This window comes from Papaver somniferum, chromosome 3, assembly GCF_003573695.1.
Source record: "Papaver somniferum cultivar HN1 chromosome 3, ASM357369v1, whole genome shotgun sequence".
Classification (NCBI taxonomy): Eukaryota; Viridiplantae; Streptophyta; class Magnoliopsida; order Ranunculales; family Papaveraceae; genus Papaver; species Papaver somniferum.
In genome coordinates, this window is record NC_039360.1 from 90,122,535 (window position 1) to 90,146,066 (window position 23,532).

Here is a 23,532-nt window from a genome sequence, read left to right on the forward strand (position 1 = left end):
ATATTGGGGTTTAGTCGACGTTGCATCTCCCTAGAAGGTTTGGTGTCTTCTTCTAAATAGATCTGATGCATACAAAGTAGGACTTATACCCTTAATGTCTGCTATGGTCCACCCTAAAGCTTCCTTGTTGTTTTGAAGGACGGTTACTAGCCTACTTTCCTGATCTCTATCCAAGTCGGAAGAAACAATCAAGGTAAAGTCTCAGACGGGCCTAAAAACACATACTTCAGGGTATCTGGCAATGGTTTTAGGTCCAACTTAGGAGGCTCTTCTAAAGAAGGAACTAGGGTAGACTTAGAAACTGGTAGTGGTTCGAACTTAGGTTTCCATCCATTACTAGTATCTAACAAAGGGGTTGAATCTAACAAAGCATTCACCTCATTAATCACATTATCATCATCAAAATCAATCCCAAAGTGAGCTAGGATTTCTCTAATGGATCTTCTAACAAAGTGTTTGGTAATGACTCCTCGACTAATGTTCCTATCATGTTCACTCTTCTATATTCGAGTCATCTAGTTCAGAGGGTAGCTTACTAATATTAAAAATGTTCATCAATAGTCATATTACCAAAAGACAAATTCATAATACCATTTCGACAGTTAATGATCGCATTGGATGTAGCTAAAAACGGGCGACCTAAAATCACTGGTATTTGGTTCTCTGGGTCAGGGACAGGTTGGGTATCTAGGATAACAAAATCCACCGGATATAAACTTGTCGACCTCTATGAGAACATCCTCGATCACACCACGAGGAATTTTAACGGACCTATCAGCTAACTGAAGTGTCATCTGGGTAGGTTTCATCTCACCAAGTCCTAGCTTAAGGTACACATGGTATGGCAGTAAGTTCACACTGGCTCCTAAGTCAAGCAATGCTTTCTCAACACGGTACTTACCTATTGTACAAGCAATGGTAGGGGACCCTGGGTCTTTATACTTAGGAGTAGTGGTATTCTGAATAATAGAACTCACATGACTAGCTATGAAGGCTTTCTTCTGGACACTGAGCTTACGCTTTCGCGTACACAAGTCCTTAAGGAACTTGGCATAAGAGGGAATCTGCCTAATTGCATCTAATAATGGAAGGTTGATATTAACCTGCTTAAAAACCTCCAATATATCATTAAAGTTGGACTCCCTCTTAGTCGGAACTAGCAGTTGTGGGAATGGGGCTCTGGGAACAAATCAGACTCAACATGACCCTCATTGGTCTCTTTAGAGACTCTATCAGTCTCTTCATTCTCTGGTTCAGACGGGTGAACTACAGCATGTTCACTACCAGGGCATGGCAACCTTGTTGTCTACTTTCTTTCCACTCCTAAGGGTTGTGACAGCATTCACATGATTGTACGATTTCTCCCCTTTGGGATTAGGCTCAGTATGACTAGGGAACTTTCCATCTTCTCTCACTTATAAACTTAGCTATTTGTCCTACTTGAAGTTTTAATTCGGCAAGACTTGAGAATTATCTTCAATTCTTGCCTAGTTTCTTGTTGAAAGCTCATGTGGTTCTTTGATAGCATTATGAGATTTTCCTCTAAGGCAGAGATCTTTTTCTCGGAAGTGTTCTGAAACTGAGTTTGACCGAAAGTTCTTAAAACCAAATCCTGGGGGAGGCTGAGAATTACTAGACTGTCCTTGATTCTGACCCTTAGACCAAGAAAATTAGGATGGTTTCTCCAACCAGGATTGTAGGTCTCTGAGTATGGGTCAATCTTCTGACGGTTCTCAAACCTAGCATTGTTATAGACAGCATGAGCTTGCTCTTCACTAACCTGACCTTCCCAAAATGAATTATCGGGCTCTATTCCACAACTAGAGACTTGAGAGGCTCTATTAGGTTCAACAAGGGACCTATTTTTAGACTGACCCATTTCCAAAGCTCTAACCTTCTAGACAAAGCAGCAAACTTAGCATCTATGCAAAACTCGTATCTACCATTGGTGCTACTTTATTGACCAAGAGTCTTTTAGGGGGTTCAACACAAGATTCCCACTGTTGGGATTTTTCAGCGATAACTTCTAAGAAGGTAAAAGCATCATCAGCATTTTTACTAGTGAACTCACCAGCGCACATAGACTCAACCATGGCTTTGGTCGAATAGTCTAAACCATCATAAATAATTTGTACTAGTTTCATCTTATCAAATCCATGTGAGGACACTGAGATAGGAGATCATTGAATCTCTAAAAATCTATAAAGAGACTCCCTCTTGTTGCACACTAGCACTAATTTTCTGCCTAACAGTTGCAGTTTTATGCTTAGGGTAGAATTTCATATAGAAGCAGCAGCGATAAGTTCCTGCCATGTTTCTATGGATTCAGATGGTAGGTTGTTCAGCCAGGTCTTGGCTTTATCTCTCAAGGAAAAGGGAAACATCTTAAGTTTCAAGACTTCATCAGTAAGGTCTTTTATTCTAATTGTCCCAAAATTTCCTCAAAGTCCCTAATATGGAAATAAGGGTTCTCATCATCTTTTCCTAAGAATATAGGGATCATCTGAAGAATACTAGGTTTTATCTCGAAATTAGCCGTAGTGGCTGGCAATTTAATGCATGAAGCTCGGTTGGACCTAGTTGGGAACATGTAATCTTTCAAAGTTGCCATCGCTGGCACAACAGAAGTACTAGGGGTACTTTCCTCACGAAGAGACAGATTTAAAACTGAAGTTTCCAAAAACAGGGCTCTCAAAAGAACAATCTTCGAGCTCCCTGCTTATCAGAAGAACTACTAGGTTTTTCGCTAATCAATCGACCTAGAGTATCTCTTTTCCAAGCCCTATTAACAAAATCGGGCATACACTAAAAAAAATCAAAAAGAAATAAAAATCCTAACAGGAAGGTTCTAGCAATCACACAGCAGGCTGACTCGACTTTACCACAGCAAACCTAGAGATTTCTAGCAAACAACAAGCATGATGGCTCACTTAGATTGTTTCTAGACTAGCTTCTATATCTCGAAAGGGAATTCATTACAATTTAAGCAAACCCCTCTGGAATCAATCCGAGTCAAAGTAAGTTGAATCGAGGCGAGGGAAGCTTAGTGGAGCTTTGATACCCAAGGCCTCACCGCAGTACAAGGCGGCGCAGTCACGCATTCAACTCACAGAAACCGTCATGAACTTCGAAATATGCTAAAAGAATAACCAATATCCTTCGAAATTTTTTCCTAACAAGCTCGATACCCTATAGGTCTCTTTCTAATCATATTTTAAAGCTTGGGTTCGTGTTAGGTTTTGTTCTCCTAAAGCGGGCAAGAAGGGAGCGGTGATGAAATCCGAACCCTTATCTTGTTTAGGCCAGGCCTTGCCCTTTACTAGGAAAATAAAGACAGTCTGGTTCGTCCTCAAACAATTAACACCTTAAGGAGGACAGTAACTCGCTTGCAGGGGATTCGCGAGTGTTTCGATTGGACTTACCTCCCGTAGCAGACGGGGGATGAACCGTTGTCGTCGACTCGGGCCACGACTCCTATGCCGTGTGCGAACCCGATGGGCCAAGGTGATATTGTAATCACCATCCTTCCCTGCACACAGTTTGTATTTAAGGGTACCCTTCCGTAGGGTTTAAAAATTAAAGTCCAAATGTCCAATCCAATTTAAAGTTCAAAAAAAAAAAAAAAAAATTACAGTTTTCCTCACACACTCAAAAAGAATTGAAAATTAAATCCTGAAATTGTCCTATTTTCTTCTCTTTTCGCTTTAAGCTTTTTCCTCTCCAAGTCCTTAGTTTTCACTTTGAACCTGCAAAATAAAGACAAAAAGAAACGTAAAAAGGAACAAACAATTCTAAAAAAAAAAAAAATTCTACCTAAGCACAGGTCCCCGGCAGCGGCGCCAAAAATTTGATGTATTTTCAAATGTTGTTGTAGATAGTGGTGAAAACTGGGTTCTTTTCGAACTTGTGAAGGTAACTATTTTTTTTTTAAGATTTAAACAAATAAATAAATGAAGAAAATTAATAGTAATGTCAAGATTTTAAAAAGATTAAGGCTCAGGATTCACTATTACTTCAAGTTGATTGGTTATAAATAATATTTCAGAAATTATTATTAAGCTCTTTTTCTTATTAAATCACTTTTTAATTTAAAAGGTGTCCAAATATTAAGTTGTAATCCTTAAGCATGATTTATCAAAGAATATATTCTAAGCATAAAATATCAAACTGATTCACAAATAATTAAGAAAACCATTTTATCCCTTTTTTTTATATTTTTATCCAAGTGAATTAAATAAAATAAATAATTAACGAAATTATAAATAAAAGTATTACCAATCAAACATGAGTGAATAGATCCTCCACTGCCTCAATCACCAGGTATTTTAGCCGCTCATCATGTTGGAAAACCTCTCAAAATATTTCATTGATGCTCAAAAGTGTTTTACAATGAAGAAAAAGACAAGAAAATGATATAAAACAGGATTCTGCGACCCACAGAAGGCGTCCAGAATCAACGATAGAGATAAAGTGTTGTTGTCGTTGAAAAACTATGACCCACGAACGACAGTCGTTGTCTTTTTTGGTAAACGACTGCCTTTGGTAGTCTGTTCTTCCTCTTCTTCTTCCTCCTCGAGCAGCAGCAGCAGCAGAACCAGAATCTCTGCAACTTCAATTTTCTTGCTTTGTAGTACTCTAAACCTCTCCCAATTCTCTCTAAACTTCGCTAGCTCCTCCTTCTCGACATTAGGGACCTATTTATACACAACGGGTCACTCAAATCCTCGTAATAATTCCAAGAATATCCGGCCATTAAAGAAAATATTCCGAAATATTTTTTCTTTAATTCTCTGATTTGTTACGGATTGTTCCATGTTTTATCTCTTCTCACACGTCATCCTTGAGCTGTAGGGATTGTTTCCAGCCAATAGAATCAACCCATGCACGTCTCTTCCATCCAAGAATTCCAAGAATAGAATATTTTTCCTATTTTAGAATATCTTCCCTGATTTGATTACCACCGGTTATCTAACCAATTTTGACCGAATCCAACACCCATACCAGCTCTATCTAGGCCCTAGGAACAAACCCATTTAATTTGGGCCATTGAATCTCACTGGAACACCTTCAAATCCTCAACCCTAGTCACGGCAGTTCAAGAACAATTTTTCCCGCCAATTTTTGGTTTTTGAATTTGGGAAGAAGATGTCCTCCCCCTAACCAGAACCGGGGTGCGAATAGCAGCTGCCTTGGGGGTGACCTGGGGGATGCCCCTTAGTAATTAGGTTACCCCTTATCCAAAAGCGAGAGTCCGAATAACACTTGTCCTCCGGGGGTGCCAAAATCAACTTTTCGAGCCGAATTTTCCAAAAATGTTTATTTCCTAAAAATACATAAAAACACAATATTAGTACAAAAATAGAGTTCCAACAATACGGACATTGAGGACAAATTAGACACAAAAATGTGTCTATCAATGTTGCGCTTCTAATGGTAAGTTTGGTTACATTTTTCTTTGTTTGTTATATTTTTAGTCATGTGTCAATTGTTTATACTTAATTTTATTTTTTAGGCATGAGTTTATGACCACTTTCCGAGCGTGAGACCTCTTACTGAGTGGGAAGAACATGATTATGGCCCTACAGGAAAGAAGTTCAAGTTCACTGGAAGACAACTAAGGAACAAAGAGGAGAAGCCCATTCAAATGAGGGAGAAAATAGATGCTTTCACTGTTGAAGATGTTATCTTTGACCCTTATTTGAGGATTGCAAATGGAGTTGATGTTCGTAGGTTCACAGAGACCGCAGGTTACAATGGACCATTGTATCATCCCACAGGTTACGTTATGACCAATCCTCGTCGAACTCTACGCCAAATTGCTCATATTCAACAAAGGGTTGTAGAGGAAAACTTCAAATTATCCAAGCAAGTATCCGAGACAAAAGGCCCCACCATTGTGCTCAACTACAGGCGAACTCAAACGGTTGATGCTTGGAACAACCGCCATGAAGAAAGATACCAACTCGCAGCGGGAGAGGCAATTCCTTGTAACAACATGAAAGAAGCCACTACTGATTACATGGGTTGGTATTCTCATTTTGGTCATCCAATATGTGATCAATAATGATCCGGAGGCCCAACCATATATTCAAGAGGCTATGGCTCAAAGGAAGGCGGTCGACGAGACTAAAGAGAAAAAAGGTCTATTTGGTTTGACTTGGAAGAAGCTATATTTCATGTCGGTACGTAATTTTGTTATCCTCATGACTTTGGATTTTAAGATTAATGATTATTATGAAATAATCTCTTAACACTCTTTTTGATATGTAAATAGAAAGAGCGAGGACAAGCTTTGGCAAATAGCATGACTTCATGCATCAGCCGTAATGGTGTGTTTAAAGCTCGTGAACAAAAGATCTTGCAAGACCAAATAAGGAACATGCATAATCCAAACATGGCAGAAATGTATGAGGGGTTGGTCACGGACGAAAGAAGCTTAAAGAGAAGTATAAACTCTCTTGGAGGTGAGGGTAGTAGCCGTCATCAACCTTCATCTAGCAGCGAAGAGACAAATGATGAAGAGGTGGTGCACGGTGTGGGTACTAGCCAAAGAGGTGGTCGTGGTCGCGGTAGTCGCGGTGGTCGTCGTGATGGTCCTAAAACTCGTGGTGGTGGTCCTAAAACTCGTGGTGGTGGTAACACCAACAAAAGGGGTCGTGGTGGCCGCCATGCTTAGTTATGGATTTATGTTAGTTGTGTGTGGTTAGTTATGGATTTTAGCTTATGAAATTTAGCATATGGATATTAATTATGAATTTGAAGTTATTTGTGTTAGTTATGGATTTAACATCAATTTTGCTTGTTGTTTAGAGCGAAATACCAGACCTTTTCCTTTAACATCAATTTTGCTTGTTGCACTTTCTTGAGTAGGAATCTCGATACATTTTTGTTATACATTTCGACGGCTTGGTTATCCTTTATCCGCTTGACCTCTTTTTCGTTTGTTTATCTCATCCTCCGCTTCATATTCCTTTCTCAACCATTCATAACCCGAAGGATCTCTTTTCTTTGATTCTTCCACCAATTCCCTTGCTTTTTTATTTCCTACGTACCTCTTTTTTTTGGTAGGAGGCCTCCCCTTACTCTTCTCCTTTGGTGGTTCCTTGATATCATACCTAAATTGTGGATATACGAAATCTCTCAATTACTCAACCATATTTTCCTTTCTTGGCTTAGTGTAGCATATTTCTCGGCTAGAGCTTGACCAATCTCGGTATCGGCAAACGTTCCTCCAAATTGTTGATCAAAAATTGTTTCACGGAATGATAATTGTTTCCAAAAGGGATCAACATCTTGAATCGGGATCACTTTGTCTTGGTATATGGCTATAACATGCCGACATGGGAGTCCCAAACTTGTCATGTTTGGACAAACACACTCTTCTTCATAATCCCCCAATTCATAATGTTGTACTTCATATATTATCTTATCAATAGCGCGGTGCGAAACTTGATGTGTAATTCCCTTTAGCCACTTATTGTGTAACCATTTGGTGTGTTGTTTACTTCGGCTTTTTTCAAAAGACTCCGTAACTCTATCGTGATCACGGCGGAAATATGAATCCATGGCTTCGAATAGCGTAACTAACCCACCATTACAACTATGAAGTTTCTTCTTCAACCGGTTGTGAGATGACTCCGCCGTACTTGTAGCTTGGTTGTCATAGTGCCTATATTGGTTAGTGAACGCCGATACGAACTTCTCTTTGTGCGGATCCAACCAATTATCCAACAAATACTTCACAACACTTGGATAACCTATTTTCCAATGAGCCACTAACATACGAGCTCTATCCTCATATTCATCCACGGTGATAGAATAGGTCAAGGCTCTCCACTCCGTTTTGAAACTTTCCCATTTTAGTTCCGACAACTTGTCATCCTTCTTAAATTTCTCTTTGGCATCCTTTTGTTGATGTAACGGTAGTTTCTTTATTCTATCCATTTCGTTTTTTTTGGTTGGACGGACAAGGCGCATGCACTTAGTTTCAATACTTTTCCACAAGTGGAACGTGCAAAGAAGGTTATGAGCTTCCGGGAAAACCCTCCTTATTGCATTCAACAAAGCTTGTTCCTTGTCGGTAATAATCACCTTTGGAGTATATCCCTCTACGTAGAATAGCTTCACTTGGTTTAATGCCCACACATATCTCTCTTCAAGCTCATCTTTCAAGAAGCAAAAACCAACACTAAAAGGAGCATTGGTAGAAGTTTGCCCGACAAAGTTCAACAACGGCATCTCAAACTTGTTGGTTTTGTATGTGCAATCCATTAGAAGGATTTGATGAGAGCACCGTGCCAACTTCACAAACTCAGGATTAGCCAACAAAAGATGTCTTATTCGTATTTTCTCATCATCATCGTGGAAAACCGAGTAATTATTCGCCTCCCCCAAATGCCTTAATTGTTGCATTTCGTTCCTTTGTTCCCATTTTTTAGCCTTCAATTTTTTTCTTGCGTTGTAGATGTTAGCCAAAGTAGAAGCATTTTGTGGGTTTCTTTCCTTTAAGTGAGCGAGGATATCAACGGGCTTCATACGAATTTGTGTCAGTGACTCTACGATCTTCTCTTCTTCTTCGGTAAGGCGTCCAACATACGAATGTGATAGCAAACTCTCCGGTATAGGGTGGTTATGACTACCGCATACAACTTTCTCCAAAACCACCTTTTTGCCGCGTTCCTTTTAAATTGAAGCTTGAAGGGGCATCAGATCTTCTTAGTGAACGTAGTTTGCTTCCTCTTTGCCTTTGCTACTTGCACGGTACCCTTTTTTGCATGACTTCTATGTTGTCCACTACACTCGCAAACCATTTGAAAGGCACTTTCACTAGTGGTACCATTACAAACTATGATACACATAATCAACTTGCCTCGTTCTCTAGCCCAATGCTTTGCATCATCTTTTTCCTCCCATGTCTCCTCGGTTAAATAGTGAGAGCTAGAATCTTGGGTGAGAAGTTGATTTGCTAAAGGTTGTTCATCCATTAGGGGAGGTACACTCACGATCTGGACAACAATACACCCACATTAGTTTAAACAAGAACAAAATGAAAATATATATAAAGTTACGGTTGGACACGACAAGGAAATACAAACTGTAACAAAGATACGGTTCGTAATTACAATCACTTACAAACCATAACACAACTACGGTTGGTAATGGCCCTCCCGTAACAAACCGTAAATAGGGTGAAATGAAAATGAAAACATACAGATCATTATACGATCGGTAAAAAACACAGATCACAAACCGTAACACAATTACGGCTGGTAGCTATTTACATATTACCAACCGTAAGAAGTGCAGTAAATACTGCCCTGCACATGATGAGTTACGATTGGTAACTACTGAAGAACATAACCAACCGTACTGAAATTACGGTTCGACTCGAAAATTTTATACTAACCGTAACTGGTATTACGATTGAGTTTTTCCCCAAATTGAACCAGTTACGGTTGAAATTGGAAACTTTACGAACCGTAACATTCAATTACGGTTGATAACTAGCTAATTACCAACTGTAAGTTCTTCTGAATTTTTTTAAAATTTGATTTTTTTACGTACTTTAGAGAATTTTAAGCAACAAAAAGCTAATGAGAACTAGTTTAGAAGTATACCTGGTCATTTTCAGTTGCCGGTTCTTCACTTTGTTGGCTAATTTCTTCAATTGGTTGAGATTGACCTTCACTATGGGTTAAAACATCTCTACCATCTAAGAAATACTCCATATCAGGATCTCCATCAAGGGGTATGTAGTATTTGTTTTCTCTATCGTATAGAGATTCACCCATCCCAAATTTGCCACTAGAATCACTCATTTTGGTTGAGGGAATCAAAATTTAGGGTTTCACAAATATCACATAAGTTTTCTTTTTCTTCTCCTCTATTTTTTTTATAACTCTAAAAATCTGATTTGAGAGTTATTATAAGTGAAAATTAATTAACAACACTAATCTTGATTATTAATAATAAGGGTTAATTGGTTATTTCCATATTTTTTGATAAGGGGTACTTGAATTATCACCTAATGACCTTTTTGTCTTATTAGGTTTGCCGTCCCTCCAATAAAACCACCTGCCGCTTTAACAGGTCACTAAAAAAAACCTAGTACAATGGAGGCGAGAGCGATTTTGTTGATAAAAATATCAATTGCCACATCATTATTCCCGTTACAGGAAAAACAAACAAACACCCTCGTCATTTTCGTGCCCCTCATTTTCCTGGTATACAGTATTTTATTTTGACTGTTTTGACGGAGGGTTGGACTACTGAAAAGTGTGAGTAATTAAGTAAATTTATTTATTATTTACTCCATCTAAAATTTATTGATAAATAATTTTTGGGTCTAATATTTAGCTAATTTTGAATTTAGTACCTAAAATACACGATTTTAGAGATAAATTAGGGACTAAACAGTAAATAAGGCGATAGAAAGTACTTTAGTTTTTTTTTTGAGATTTTTAAGAATTTTGAAATAGAACAGAAAAACACAACACACTGGAGAGTGAGAGAATTTTTAAGGTATTTAATTTTTTAGAGAGAGAAAACAAAAAAAACCAGACCAGAAAGGAAAGGAAATTAACTCACAACACTTCTCTTTTCTTTCCTTCTTCTTCATTTTTGTCATAATCTTCTTCTTCTTCACTTTCTGATTTCGAATCTGCAGAATTTTTCAACTATCAATACTTTGAGTGTAAGTAATTTACTTGCATTACTATGATCTACTTATTTAAGGTTTATTAACTTTTTCAAACTTTTTTTAGGGATTCTTTTTTTATGTTTATTGAATGTGTTAATTAAGGAAAGAAATAATTTCACATATTCATTTGTTTCAGATTTGATTACAATCTAGACTTCTTCTGTGATTGGGAGAAAACCCTAGAAAACAATGTTTACTGAAGGACTGGATAAGAATGCTGTTAGATGGGCTAGAGAGGTAACAAACTCAATTTTCGGAAATTTTGTTCAATTTTGTTTTTTTTCTGTGTTTTTACTTAGTGTTATGGTGATTTGCATGAAAATTAGGGTACTACTGGTACAAAGGAAAGGCAATTTGCTGGAACAACGGCTGGACAGAGACCATGGGTGGATCCACTGTCAAGAAATGGAGGTAGAGGAGGTAGAGGTTTTGGGTTACCGCCAACAGATAAGTTTCGAAGTGGGCATTTGCCATCTGGAGTAATTCCGTTACCACGTTCTGTAGATGCAGATGATAGTTCAGATATGGATGAATCATCTGATGAAGAAAGTGCTAGATATTCAATTGATTCGCCTCCACGGAGATATACAAAGCCGTTGCCAAGGCAAACGCAGTATACTAGTGATGCAATGACTTCTGATTTTAGTTCTTCGTTAGATACAGTGAGGCAGAGACAAGTGGGGAATGGAATTGTAGGTAGAGGAATTGGTGGTAGTAGGTATCCTCCAGTGGGTGTGCATGATTATACTGAAGATGATGAATCATCTGATTCTATGAGTTCTGAATTTCCATCCAGTAGAAACAGAACTAACACTAGTTCTGCTGCACCTGGTGGAGGAACTTACACTTCTGAGGGGTATGCTTCAAGTGTTCCTTCACAATCAAATACCGAAATTCAATGTCAAAAGGTCAGCTTCTTCGATGCTTGTTTCCTTTTTCTTCTTTCATTAGTAATAATTATCTTATTGTACATGAGCTTATTCATGCGTGTTATTGGGTGAGCCATCTGTGATAGCTTTGGAAGTATGTAGTTAAATGCAGTGAATTTAGTGAGAAACCAGATTCCTATATGTAGCCTCATTTCAATGTTGTCATATTTGTTCCTATTAGATTATGTGAGTAAATTTATTACTTGCCTTTTACACCTTACTGCTAAATTATTCCATATTGCAATTCTTTGTGATGATCAAGATGCCCTAGTGTTAATTATGCATGTTGTAAGCTAATAACATCTTGTAAGTTAAGTATAATCAGTTTATTACAGTTTGTTTTGCCGTGCTAGTTAAAAAAATCAATGAATAATTTTAAGTGAGTTTCTATATTTGTAATTACAGAATTGGTTTTCATGTCTGTGTCTTGCACAGATTGTGCTAGTAATGTTCGTCAAATCCATCATTTTTGTTTCTTCTTAAGTTTCTGTATTCACTATCACAGTACTAATGTTCGTCAAATCCGTCGTTTTTGTTTCTTCTTAAGTTTCTGTATTCACTATCACAATACTGTTGGCATTTCCCGTGTGTTCACAGTATTATTTTCCTTTGGTTCCAGTGATTAGTCTAATTCACGCTTGGGCCATCTAAGTTTCTCTCCGTTCTGTCAGTGTGTATCTGCATTATTCATTTGCATTGCCGGGTTTTATTGTGATTCTGTGATGCTTACCTCTAAAAAACGCTACAGGATTTTCGTGCAAGACATCTACAAAATAAGAAGTTATCTGATGATGATGTCCCCAGTGCACCTCCTTTAAGTGGTTATGATCAGGGGACTGACCTAGATGTGGAGCAGCCATCCAATTCTATAGCGAATGGTGGTTTAGCGTCAAGAAAAGAACCAAGCACATCTGTGAATGTGGTTCCGGGCGTCAGTGTTCCAGATAAAACTGAAAATGGGATTTTGGATAAGTCTTCAAGGTTAGTTGGGTTTGCCATTTCTGGTATCTCTTTATCATGTACTGTAGAGAACAGAACAGTGAGACTGAACATAAAATTAATTCCACTTGTAATGTTTGATAGGGCCTCTGTAGGTGTCGAAACTGCTGCATCTTCAGGTTCATTACCAGCTCGCCTTCCCACATTTCATGCTAGGTAATATTTTCCGCGATAAGAACTTGCAACTTGTTCCCGTACAGTAGACAGATTTCAGCATGATGCAGTTACCTCTCTGTCTCTCTCTCTCATGTTTCCGTTGATCCTTTAACAACATCTCTAATGTTTCTTCTAATATTGGCAGTGGTCAAGGTCCATGGTATGCTGTCATTTCATATGATGCATGTGTGCGCCTTTGTCTTAACTCATGGGCAAGGGGTTGCACGGAAGCTCCCATCTTTCTCGAAAACGAATGTGCCTTGCTGCGAAATGCGTTTGGGTGAGTTCCTGACTCTTCTTGTGCAGTTGTAAGAGTGGGAAGCTAGTTTTGTGAGATCCAAATTTGTAGTAGAATTGAAACATCAAAGATTTTTCTTTCCTGACATTTCAACAACTTGTATCACTTGATGCACCCTTAAGGGAAGTTCTTTGCCCAATTTTTGTTGAGTTTTGGAACAGTCAAATTTGTAGGTCTTATACATGAAGATGATAAAAAAATGGGAAAAGAAACACTGATGAGTGTTTCCACTGACATTATAACAACCTGCATCACTTGTATTCCCCATAGTGGAGGTTCTTTGCCCTCTTTTTGTTAGCCAATATGTGATTAATAAATATCGAACTTTCTTCATCAGCTATTTTATATCTAAACATGTACTATTTTTGCATTTTATTTTTGTGTATATCTGTTCTTTTTTATTTATTTGTGATTTGGTCTTGTTGTTTATCTTACAGTTTACAGCAAGTACTGTTGCAATCTGAGGAAGAGCTATTAGCAAGTAGGTCGTCGAAGCTCGTTGGTGAGGGAGCTGCACCGAAGCCCAAGAAAATCATTGGCAAGATGAAGGTTCAAGGTATGGATAAATTACTTGGACATTCTCACTGCATGAGTACTTGACTAGAGATACTTCAGATGTCACCAATATGGGCTGCTTTTATTTCTTTTGCAGTCCGTAAGGTCAAAATGGCTCTAGACCCTCCTACAGGCTGCAGCTTTTCATCTCTAAAGTCACCCAGCATAAAATTGGAAACAATTCGTTATCGTGTTTCAAATTTACAATCCACTCTTTCCTCTGGATGCGAAGCTCTCCGAAGAGTTAGGGTAGTACGTCGAATACCTGCTAGTGGATCTTTTTCGCAGCATAGCTTGGCATATGTGCACGCAAGCACCCAGTATTTAAAACAGGTCTCTTCACTCCTTAAAGTCGGTGTGACAACTCTGCGCAGTAGTTCTGCATCATATGAAACAGTACAAGGTATATAAAATGTGCATTCTAATTGCACACCTCTATAAATTGATTTCTCATCTTCTTGTACATGATGTTTTAATTAACAACACTTATAATGTTACCAGAGACGTATTCTTGTCTGTTGAGGTTGAAAAGTTCAACCGAAGAGGATGCAGTTCGGATGCAACCTGGATCTGGTGAAACACATGTATTGTATGTATCTCTGTGCCATTATACTCTCTCTCTCTCTCTCTCTCTCTCTCTCTCTCTCTCTCTCACGATGTGACTCTTGTTTTAGTGAGCTATTTTGCATTGAGTTTTGAATTGACAAGTTCTCTGCTTTCCATCAGCTTCCCAGACAGCCTTGGTGATGATCTTTTCATTGAAGTTCAGGATTCTAAGGGAAAGTACTACGGTCGTGTAGTTGCTCAAGTGGCCAGTATCACTGACGACTCGGTAAGAACTTTTGTGACATAAATCTTAGATTTCGAGAGAGGAGTTCTGTAGGTGACTGCTTGGAGATCTTACACATCAGTTGCATGCAGGGTGAAAAGCTTCGTTGGTGGTGTATTTATCGCGAACCAGAGCATGAGCTTGTAGGCAGAGTACAATTGTACATCAATTATTCAACTAGTCCAGATGAGAATGGTCATCTTAAGGTACATGACCTACTTCAATTATAGGTTTCCTGTAAGTGGTTGTGTTTATTACACTTGCGCAGAAGTTGCGTTGATTAATCCTGCTTATTTTTGTAAATAAACACATTTCCCTTTTCTTCTAGTGTGGCTCTGTCGCAGAAACCGTGGCATATGACCTGGTTTTAGAAGTTGCCATGAAAATGGAGCATTTTCAGCAAAGGAAACTGTTATTGGATGGTCCATGGAAATGGTTACTGACAGAATTTGCATCCTACTATGGAGTTTCAAATGCTTATACGAAACTAAGGTACTGATTAGGGTTTATGAATGTCTTTCTGAGAAGGTTCTTTCTGGCGCTTAGCTGAAATTTCTATTCTTACAGCTTAAGGTGGTTTAATTGGTAATTGGTGTTTTCTTTCATGTTCGTAGATACCTTTCGTACATTATGGATGTAGCTACACCCACGGAGGATTGTCTTGTCCTGGTGCATGATTTATTGTTACCTGTACTTATGAAAGCACGCAGTAAAAACACGCTGAGTCACCAAGAGGTATATGTTTTTTACTGTGCTATTCTGCCAGAAGTTTTCCAGCGTCCATTGTATGATCTATTTTATGGGTTTCCAACTAATTGCAATAATGCTGTTTTACCAGAATCGCATCTTGGGGGAAGTTGAAGATCAAATTGAGCAGATTTTTGCATTGGTTTTTGAAAATTACAAGTCTCTGGATGAATCATTTCCGTCAGGAATGGTGGACGTTTTTAGACCCGCATTTGGATCTCCAGCGCCGGCTTTGATTCCTTCTGTCAAGCTTTATACCCTTCTGCATGACATATTCTCTCCGGAAACGCAATTGAAACTTTGCGGCTATTTTCAGGTTCACTCCCTTACTTTGGGTGATGATGCGTTTTTTCAGTTTCACTCTGCCACTCTTTGGCGTCTTGGTTTATTCTGTCTCTGAGAAGTTGTACTATTCAGGTTGCTGCTAAAAAAAGATCACGGAGACATTTGGCGGAGACTGATGAGTATGTTGCTGCCAGTAATGAATGCGCATTGATGGATTCACTGACGCTTTCCACTGCATATCAGAAAATGAAATCCCTCTGCTTAAATATCAGAAATGAAGTCTTTACTGATATGGAGATCCATAATTGCAACGTGCTTCCTAGGTAAGCACACTTCCTCTGAGTTTCTTCATTTGTTGAGCGATAGTGATATAGTTTGAAAGTGTCGAGTTCCTTTATACTTGGACATTAGGTTTAAATTCGGAAGATATTAAATACTCTTAGAACTGATTTCAGTTTGAGCAGTCTTATCATTGATGTGTACTATTCTCTACTATATATTGCAGTTTCATAGATCTACCAAACATTTCTTCAGCAATTTACAGTGTGGAGCTTTGTAGTCGGTTGCGTGCATTCCTTGTTGCATGCCCTCCTACTGGCCCCACACCTCATGTCGTTGAGCTTGTAATTGCAGCTGCGGATTTCCAAAGGGATCTTGCAAATTGGAAAATCAAGTAATTACTTTTTCTTGTGTAATTTGTTTCTGTAAATTTTTGAATTGCCTTATTACTTTTCACGTGCCTTGCTGATTGTTTTCGTTTATTCCTAGTCCTGTCAAAGGTGGGGTGGATGCAAAGGAGCTGTTCCATTTGTACATCATCCTTTGGGTTCAAGATAAGCGCCTATCTCTGCTCGAGTCATGTAAACTAGACAAGGTACATAAGATCCTTAAATCTGTCTTGCAGAGTTTAGTTGTTTCTATGGGTCAACCATCATTTGCAATTGTTAGTGTGTAACATAAATATGCTGTGGTCCTTTTGATTTACTCATCATTAGAAAGACAGTACATTAAGTTCCTTTTTTGACATGTTATACAACTGATTAATCTAATCACTTGCAGGTGAAGTGGTCGGGAGTCAAAACTCAACATTCTACAACTCCATTTGTTGATGAGATGTATGAGCGGCTGAGAGAAACCTTGAACGAATACGAGATCATCATTTGCCGATGGCCAGAATATACCTTTGTTCTTGAAAATGTATGTTCAAATATCGACCACAAAATATTTTGTGGCTAAGCTATCTTCTTATTTATGTTCTTAATTTATTCTTTTCCGTAGTTACTATAGAATGATACCTGGACAAGTATGATCTAGAGTTCCAGCACACAACCTCTAAGTCCAGCACTAATTTAAAATTAAGTTTCTAGATTTGTCTTTCATTATATTTCCAAATAACTAGAAATGTGACGAATTTACCCTCTTTCATTTTTAAATGTCAAAAGTCGATTGCAGATGTCGAAAAGGCGATTGTGGAGTCTCTGGACAAGCAGTATGTAGATGTCCTGTCTCCCCTGAAGGACAATCTAGCACCTAAGAAGTTCGGCCTCAAATACATACAAAAGCTTGCTAATCGTTCTGTAACTCCCTATGTGGTTCCTGAAGATGTAAGCCCTTCGCCCCTTACCCTCCGCTTCTCTGTCCCTCCCTCCTGCTGACCATGTGTTCTGTGTTGCAGTTGGGTATTCTTTTGAATTCCATGAAGAGGATGCTTGATCTGCTGAGACCTAGGATAGAGACCCAATTTAGATCATGGGGGTCTTGCATACCTACCGGTGGAAGTGCAGTCCCAGGGGAGCGTCTCAGCGAAATTACTGTTATGCTGAGAACGAAGTTCAGGAACTACCTACAAGCAGTAGTTGAGAAACTTGCAGAGAATGTAAGTAAAAGGATTTTACACTGTTTGCAGTATATTTTGTTATTTTATTTTTCGCAAGTACTCAAGTACCATCAAGTAATCGTGTTAGAAGAACCGGATACACTGATTTCAAATATCTTGTTTTGCTAAAACTGATTAGTTTTTTGAATAATGGACTTCCAGACGAGAATGCAGAGTGCAACAAAACTGAAAAAGGTCATCCAAGATTCTAAGGAAACAGTGGTGGAATCTGATGTTCGAAGCAGAATGCAACCCTTGAAGGAACAGATAACTAGTACAATAAATCACCTTCATAACATTTTTGATACGCATGTTTTTGTTGCTATCTGCCGAGGCTACTGGGACAGGATGGGCCAGGTACACCTCCTGCTACTATTTGTGATTTCAGTCAGTTTAAGTTACCATATGTTACTAATTGTAATGGTTCTTCAAATCTGGTTTCAGGATGTGCTAAGTTTCCTGGAGAACAGGAAAGAAAATAGGTCCTGGTATAAAGGATCTCGTGTTGCAGTATCCGTAAGTCATTCCCACCTTTTTAATCAGAGTTCCGAATTCCAAAAATACAGTAGTCGATTAGACGCCCAATTTGTCTTGTTCGTTGTTTGTAGGTTTTGGATGATACTTTCGCATCACAATTACAACAACTACTTGGAAATGCACTACAAGAGAAAGATTTGGAGCCTCCTAGGTCAATAATGGAAGTCCGATCAATGCTCTGTAAGGATGCACCAAATCATAAGGATCCCAACTACTACTACTAGACATCTATACCTGTTTGTATGTAAAATGTACATCAAACTTTTCTAAATATACAAGCTTGGAAAACGAAGACAAAACTACAGGCCTTAAAAGGGTATGGGTTTGGTGTATCGTTGGAGACGTTGATAAGGTGACAAATCATCGTTTGCCAGAACCGGCGAAATAATGTTTCAGCTTAAGGAGAGGTCAAACCAAATTTTGTACAGGAAGAGAGAACAACTTGTCAAGCTTGCCGTATCAGTCTCTGATGTTTTCTAATTCTTTTTGTCTTTTTTTTTTTTATATATATTGTGTTATATGATATGAAATAGTATATGCTCTAACAGATTGCTTCAACTGAGAACGAACTCTGTCGCTTGATTAAAATAGAACAGATTTTGTAATTTGTTTTTCTCAGAATTAATAGAACAGATTATTTTGTCCCCCCTGAGAACGGACTCTATATACGGAAAATGGGTCATTTGTCCAAATATTTTTAAATCACGGTTCAAATGGACGAGTAAAAAATAGTAAAGATGAAACTGGTTTCATCCTAGCTTAAATTTAAAAAATAGCAAGGATAAAACTGGATACATTCTGTGTAAATTAAAAATAAGAAAAAATATTTGAAAATGGACACGATGAAACTGGTTACATCCTGCTTATTTTTATATTTTTGTCCATTTAAACAGTATCAAAATCTAACTGTCCATTTCATCCAAAAATTGTTGATTTTGGTCTTTTTAACCAATTTTGTGTTATATATACACCTTCAACATTCCGTTGTACAATATGTTTCTATTTTGGGGGCCTCCAAGAGAAGATTATCGGACTCCTGCCTCCATCTTCAATGAATGAACAAGGTAGAACTTGAAACTGAACAAGAATCTCAATTATAAAAGAACACATTCCCGTTGAAATCAACATCTTGATACTAACGAACGATGTTGGCTAGCTAAAAGTCACGCAAAAAACTATCAAAAGTAACAATTTTCTTGTGTAGCGTGTTCCTATAAACCGTAGAACTGGGACACTGCATGACGCAGCTGTAAACAGTTCAGACTCCGGTCGATCAAGAACATTTTATTCTCCTGGTTACAATTAGGCCTGTGTTGGCAGCGAAGAAACCATCAAGGATGAATAGGCATGTATTTTTGTTAAGCGGGTGATGTAGTTATATGTTATACTGCATTAATAGTCACGGGAGTGTTCAAAAACAACTGTACAAGGTGATCCTTTTCCAAGAGAAATAAAAATATATACAAACTGACTACAAAAACAACCAATTAATCTGTAAAAATCAAAGACAAACAGTATATTACACAGGGGACCTCAAACTTGAGAGCCCCTAATGGAACATAGCACCATTTTCCAAGCATCACAAACAACGAAAATGTCTCCCAGAATTTATCAGGAGAGATTCAGAAAAGTTTCGATATAACACGGCAGGAAGTCCAGAAGGCCACAGTAGCTACCCTAAACAGAGCTGGATTTTGGTATATCCTGTTGGAAACAAAAGAACATCAAATTATTGGATCAGCAGTACAATACTACCTCCGTTTTTGGAAAAGAGATACTTTCACTTTTTCAATTTGGCCTATATCTCTTTTCCAAAAACGGAGGGAGTAGCATAAATAGATATGAACTCTGAAAATGAAAATATGCATTTTTCTCTGTTCTTCAATATTTAAGTAAGCAAATATAGCTAACATGATATGGGAATTCTCAATTTCAGTATGGAATGACCTACCCAATGGCAGTGGCTCCCCATGATGCTACATTGTGGATAACTTTGCTTCCATCCCATGCTTTTCGAAGTTTACCCTTTTTCTTTTTAGTACAGAAAGTTCTGCTCAAGGCTGCAAGGGAAAAACTTGAAAACATCAGGAAGTTTATCCAAATTCGAACACGCTTAAACAGAAATTATAATTAGTAAGAGAAGGAACCAACTTCGTCGATTATTACCTTCTTGGAGTTGATTGGGTGTTAGTTCCTGAGGACACAGAAATGAATAATAATCAAACTTCAGATAACCTTTTTCCATCAATAATGTTGTCAGATAAGAACAACCAAATACCAAACAAACAATTTCATCAAAAGGAGAAAAACGACGGTGCAACTTCTTAATCACTGAAACATGAATGAAAAAGAAGAATAAGGTGATGAGAACTTCTAAATGCTCGACCGAACTCTTCACTGCCTTGAGACCAGACATACTAAATCAAGGCAATATAATAAATTAGGTAACCTAAATGACTCATTTTTCAGATGAGATAAAAAAGTGCTTGGTGTGATTGAAGCACAAAAGTCAAGGCACACTGGAGAAGGTCACATACTTTAGTTTGCTTTAGTGACAACAAATATGCAGACGTGAAGGAAGCAATACCCTCCAGTATATCTTCTTGCCGAACAAGAACATAACTTTCTTGGTCCAATTCAATATCCTCACCATCCCATAAATCATTTTCACAAACGATGTCCCAGGAGCCACCTTCTTCAGCTGCCATTTAGATGCATATTAGTTTTCAAATCTGCGCTTGGAAAGAAGGGTCTTAGCAGCATATACTGTTAATTCTAAAGCAATAAGTCTAAGGTATTATTAAGATACATGCTCAGAAGAAGAGAGTACTTAGAGCAATGTTCTTGAATGTGAATAACTCATTTGTTGAGTAATTCTCTATCCTTTGAATGGTTTTGTAATAATCCTCATATCACCAAACAGGGTGGGGTTATGGGTCCCACCATCCTGAAAAATCATGATGAATTCCATCTTTTACAGACTTCCTTACACTATCAGCTACTAGGAATTACTTCCAAAACCAACAGAATGCTCAGACCAAATAGGATTTTTGATCTATTGTAGTTGAACAGATAGAAAATTTTCTCCAGAAATTAAAATTGCAAAACCGCTTTATACTATAGTTTGGCTCAAACAAGGTCTGTAATAAAGTGTTTTTTAAGAATAGGGTAGGATGTTAAGAGTTCCAGATTCCCCCAAAAGATATACCTCATTCTCCTGTTACAAGTTTTGGGCAAGCTAATGCAAATGGAAGTAACACCACTACAAGTTCAATAAAAAGATAACCACTATTTTGTTTCACATTAAGGTAGCAGATAATCACCAGTCAGGAAATACTGATAGTCAGAAACGTACCAGCAGGATTTTGCGGGACTGAAGCACTGGTGGTCCCAAGCTTTTCAAGAAAGTTGGGGGAGTCGACTCCAGACTTTAGAAAGTTACATAGCTGCAGATATTAAAATAAAGACAAAGACCAAAATCAGCACAGTTGTGCAGAATCTACATTGTGATAATGGAATATAAAGACAGAGACATACAGCAACCGGAAAACTATATACATCCTGTAATATCTTATGTGACTCCATAGTAGCAACTGTAAGGCTACAAGTACTCATATAAAGCCAAAACCCTCCTTGGGTCTATCTCAGCGACTAAGATGTCAATAGACGATCACTACAACCTTATCTACCACCTAAGAAAGTACCATGCAACTTGAGGTAGTAATTAGCAGGTCTGATCCGCAATTTACATACTCTCATCATAAAAATAACGAACGAGTTCAGGTCCTGGGTAAGTATTTACATTTTAGATTCTCGCTCAAACATCCACCAACAGGTAAAAGAAATCTTATGGATGTTGCAAGGAGTTTAGTTTCACAAATTGTACTCTTCCATCCATAAATGTATATAACCAGGTTTTCCATTGAATCAAGCAATGGTTGCATGCTCCGTTCGAATCCAAAAGCGGTCAAAGTGTAAAGGGTTCATGTTCCCCTGAATATTGGGACACTAAACCGTAAGTCTACCAGTTTCTTGTGAATCCCTCACCACATGTAACTGAACTTGCTCAATTCAAGTTCCATACTTAACTCAGTTTACCTCCCCACTAATTTTACAATTCTAAGGACGGTCCATTCTCAATTTCCTGCAGCTATTTTAGCAAACACACAATCTTCTACTGTTTATACGCAATTCAACCTTTAGAAGCAGGTTGCATGACAATTAAGATATACTTATTCTCCAATTCAATAAATTTCACATCTTAGCCCTCCTCCACACCATATGACAGTCTAAATCTGTTTGCAATCTAATTACTCCCTACAGAATTCCACAGAATCCTAAGCAATTCTTTCTAATTCATCAATTTAAACTCATAGATCACGCAATAAAAAAAAAATCAACAAAAACTCATAAAATTTTCTTAAAATTGAACAAAATTTCGATAAACAAAGATCTGATAAAACCCAAAATTACCTGAACAGTATCATCATCACCAAACTGATTCATCGAATCCTCACCAATCTCCACCTCACTTCCATCATCATCTTCACCATCATCATCAACTTCACCACTATTAATCAAATCTAAAGCTCTTTGACACTGTTCAAGTGCAGCTTGTAAAGTTTTCCTCTTAACACGCAGTTGCCGTTGTTCATCTTTCTTATCATCAAGGACAATAACACCTTCGTGTAAATTTGAAGGTTCCATATCTGAAAAAAAACTAAATCTTCATAATTCAATCTCAAAAAAACCCTAATTCCGATTTTTGTTTTTATAATCAACGGAATAATTGAAGTTCTTCTGTGTATATACTTATTTGACACGATTCCTTCTTCTTCTTTTCTTTCTTTGTCTAGTTTATCACTCTTTACTTTAACGTCTAGTGTTGCGATTGTTTCCCGTAGAAAATCAATAATAAAACAATTAAACAAACAGATTTACGAGACAGGAAATAACGAACCCAGGTTAATTAGGAGAGAACCAATCATTGAAGAGTAGTGATGGTAGTGATTTTGGTCTCTTTTTGGGTTAAGTCCTTAATCTTATGCCCATTAGAGCAACTACAATGGACGAGTAAACCCAAATTTTCAGTCGAGTGGGCTGGCGTAGTGGGACGGACCATCGATCAAAATTTGATCAAAGAGTAAAATCCATACCAAATTTGATCTGCGATCAGGACCAAATCCAAATATAGTCGGGCGTTGATATAATCTCCGCTACACATCGGGCGTTGATATAATCTCCGCCATTCATCGGGCGTTGATATAATGTACGCATGAAACGGGGCGTTGATATAATGTACGCCTGAAACGGGGCGTTGATATAATGTACTCCCGATGGGGCGTTAATATAATGTACGCATGAAACAGGGCGTTGATATACTTAACGCCCCACTTTCACAAATTTTCAAAACTTACATGGGGCGGGCTTTATACCTCCGCCCCATTTTTTTTTTTTTTGTTTCTGAAGCGTATACTATACCAACGCCCCACCCGCGCGTTATCTTTACCAACGCCCCATTCGGGCGTTATCTTTACCAACGCCTGATCCCAGGCGTAATGTTTATCAACGCGCGACCAAATATACTCTTTTCCCACTACGCCACATGACGGACTAAACCCA

The 23,532-nt window shown here is 38.0% G+C and overlaps 2 protein-coding genes across 5 annotated transcripts; one reads left to right on the top strand and one right to left on the bottom strand.

Annotated features, from left to right (window-relative positions):
- The first annotated feature begins 10,490 nt into the window (after positions 1-10,490).
- Positions 10,491-18,562, top strand: LOC113356782. 2 transcript variants are annotated; one of them, XM_026599999.1, is made up of 23 exons: positions 10,493-10,693; positions 10,836-10,936; positions 11,026-11,607; positions 12,377-12,609; positions 12,712-12,783; positions 12,929-13,063; positions 13,519-13,637; positions 13,734-14,039; positions 14,138-14,225; positions 14,363-14,468; positions 14,558-14,671; positions 14,794-14,957; positions 15,080-15,200; positions 15,304-15,528; positions 15,630-15,820; positions 16,003-16,170; positions 16,266-16,371; positions 16,557-16,694; positions 16,940-17,101; positions 17,173-17,373; positions 17,536-17,730; positions 17,818-17,889; positions 17,982-18,562. In XM_026599999.1, exons 2-23 carry the CDS (start codon positions 10,889-10,891, stop codon positions 18,132-18,134), a joined length of 3,699 nt encoding a protein of 1,232 aa, XP_026455784.1. In that variant the 5' UTR covers positions 10,493-10,693; positions 10,836-10,888; the 3' UTR covers positions 18,135-18,562. The 2 variants fall into 2 exon arrangements, 1 of the variants encoding a protein (XP_026455784.1); XR_003363179.1 differs by lacking the exons at positions 17,536-17,730; positions 17,818-17,889; positions 17,982-18,562 and having other exon boundaries at positions 10,491-10,693; positions 16,950-17,101; positions 17,173-17,315.
- A 718-nt stretch (positions 18,563-19,280) lies between these two features.
- LOC113356783 lies at positions 19,281-22,895 on the bottom strand. Of its 3 annotated transcripts, XM_026600001.1 has the most exons (7): positions 22,723-22,886; positions 22,384-22,619; positions 21,266-21,356; positions 20,448-20,611; positions 20,077-20,104; positions 19,862-19,970; positions 19,281-19,614 (listed from the first exon to the last, which is right to left on the bottom strand). In XM_026600001.1, the coding sequence occupies exons 2-7, from the start codon at positions 22,615-22,617 to the stop codon at positions 19,533-19,535; spliced, it is 708 nt and encodes a 235-aa protein (XP_026455786.1). In that variant the 5' UTR covers positions 22,618-22,619; positions 22,723-22,886; the 3' UTR covers positions 19,281-19,532. The 3 variants fall into 3 exon arrangements, 2 of the variants coding, with proteins under 2 accessions (XP_026455786.1, XP_026455785.1); XR_003363180.1 differs by having other exon boundaries at positions 20,498-20,611; positions 22,384-22,895; XM_026600000.1 differs by having other exon boundaries at positions 22,384-22,883.
- Positions 22,896-23,532: the final 637 nt, after the last annotated feature.

Coding starts and splice junctions, on each gene's coding strand:
- LOC113356782 (XM_026599999.1), top strand. CDS start 10,889: ATGTTTACTGAAGGACTGGATAAGAATGCTGTTAGATGGGCTAGAGAG. Junction 15,201..15,303: donor ACACGCTGAGTCACCAAGAG/GTATATGTTTTT, acceptor CTGTTTTACCAG/AATCGCATCTTGGGGGAAGT. Junction 16,695..16,939: donor ATACCTTTGTTCTTGAAAAT/GTATGTTCAAAT, acceptor AAATGTCAAAAG/TCGATTGCAGATGTCGAAAA.
- LOC113356783 (XM_026600001.1), bottom strand. CDS start 22,617: ATGGAACCTTCAAATTTACACGAAGGTGTTATTGTCCTTGATGATAAG. Junction 20,612..21,265: donor AGTCCCGCAAAATCCTGCTG/GTACGTTTCTGA, acceptor TCTAAATGGCAG/CTGAAGAAGGTGGCTCCTGG. Junction 19,971..20,076: donor ACCCAATCAACTCCAAGAAG/GTAATAATCGAC, acceptor TTTCCCTTGCAG/CCTTGAGCAGAACTTTCTGT.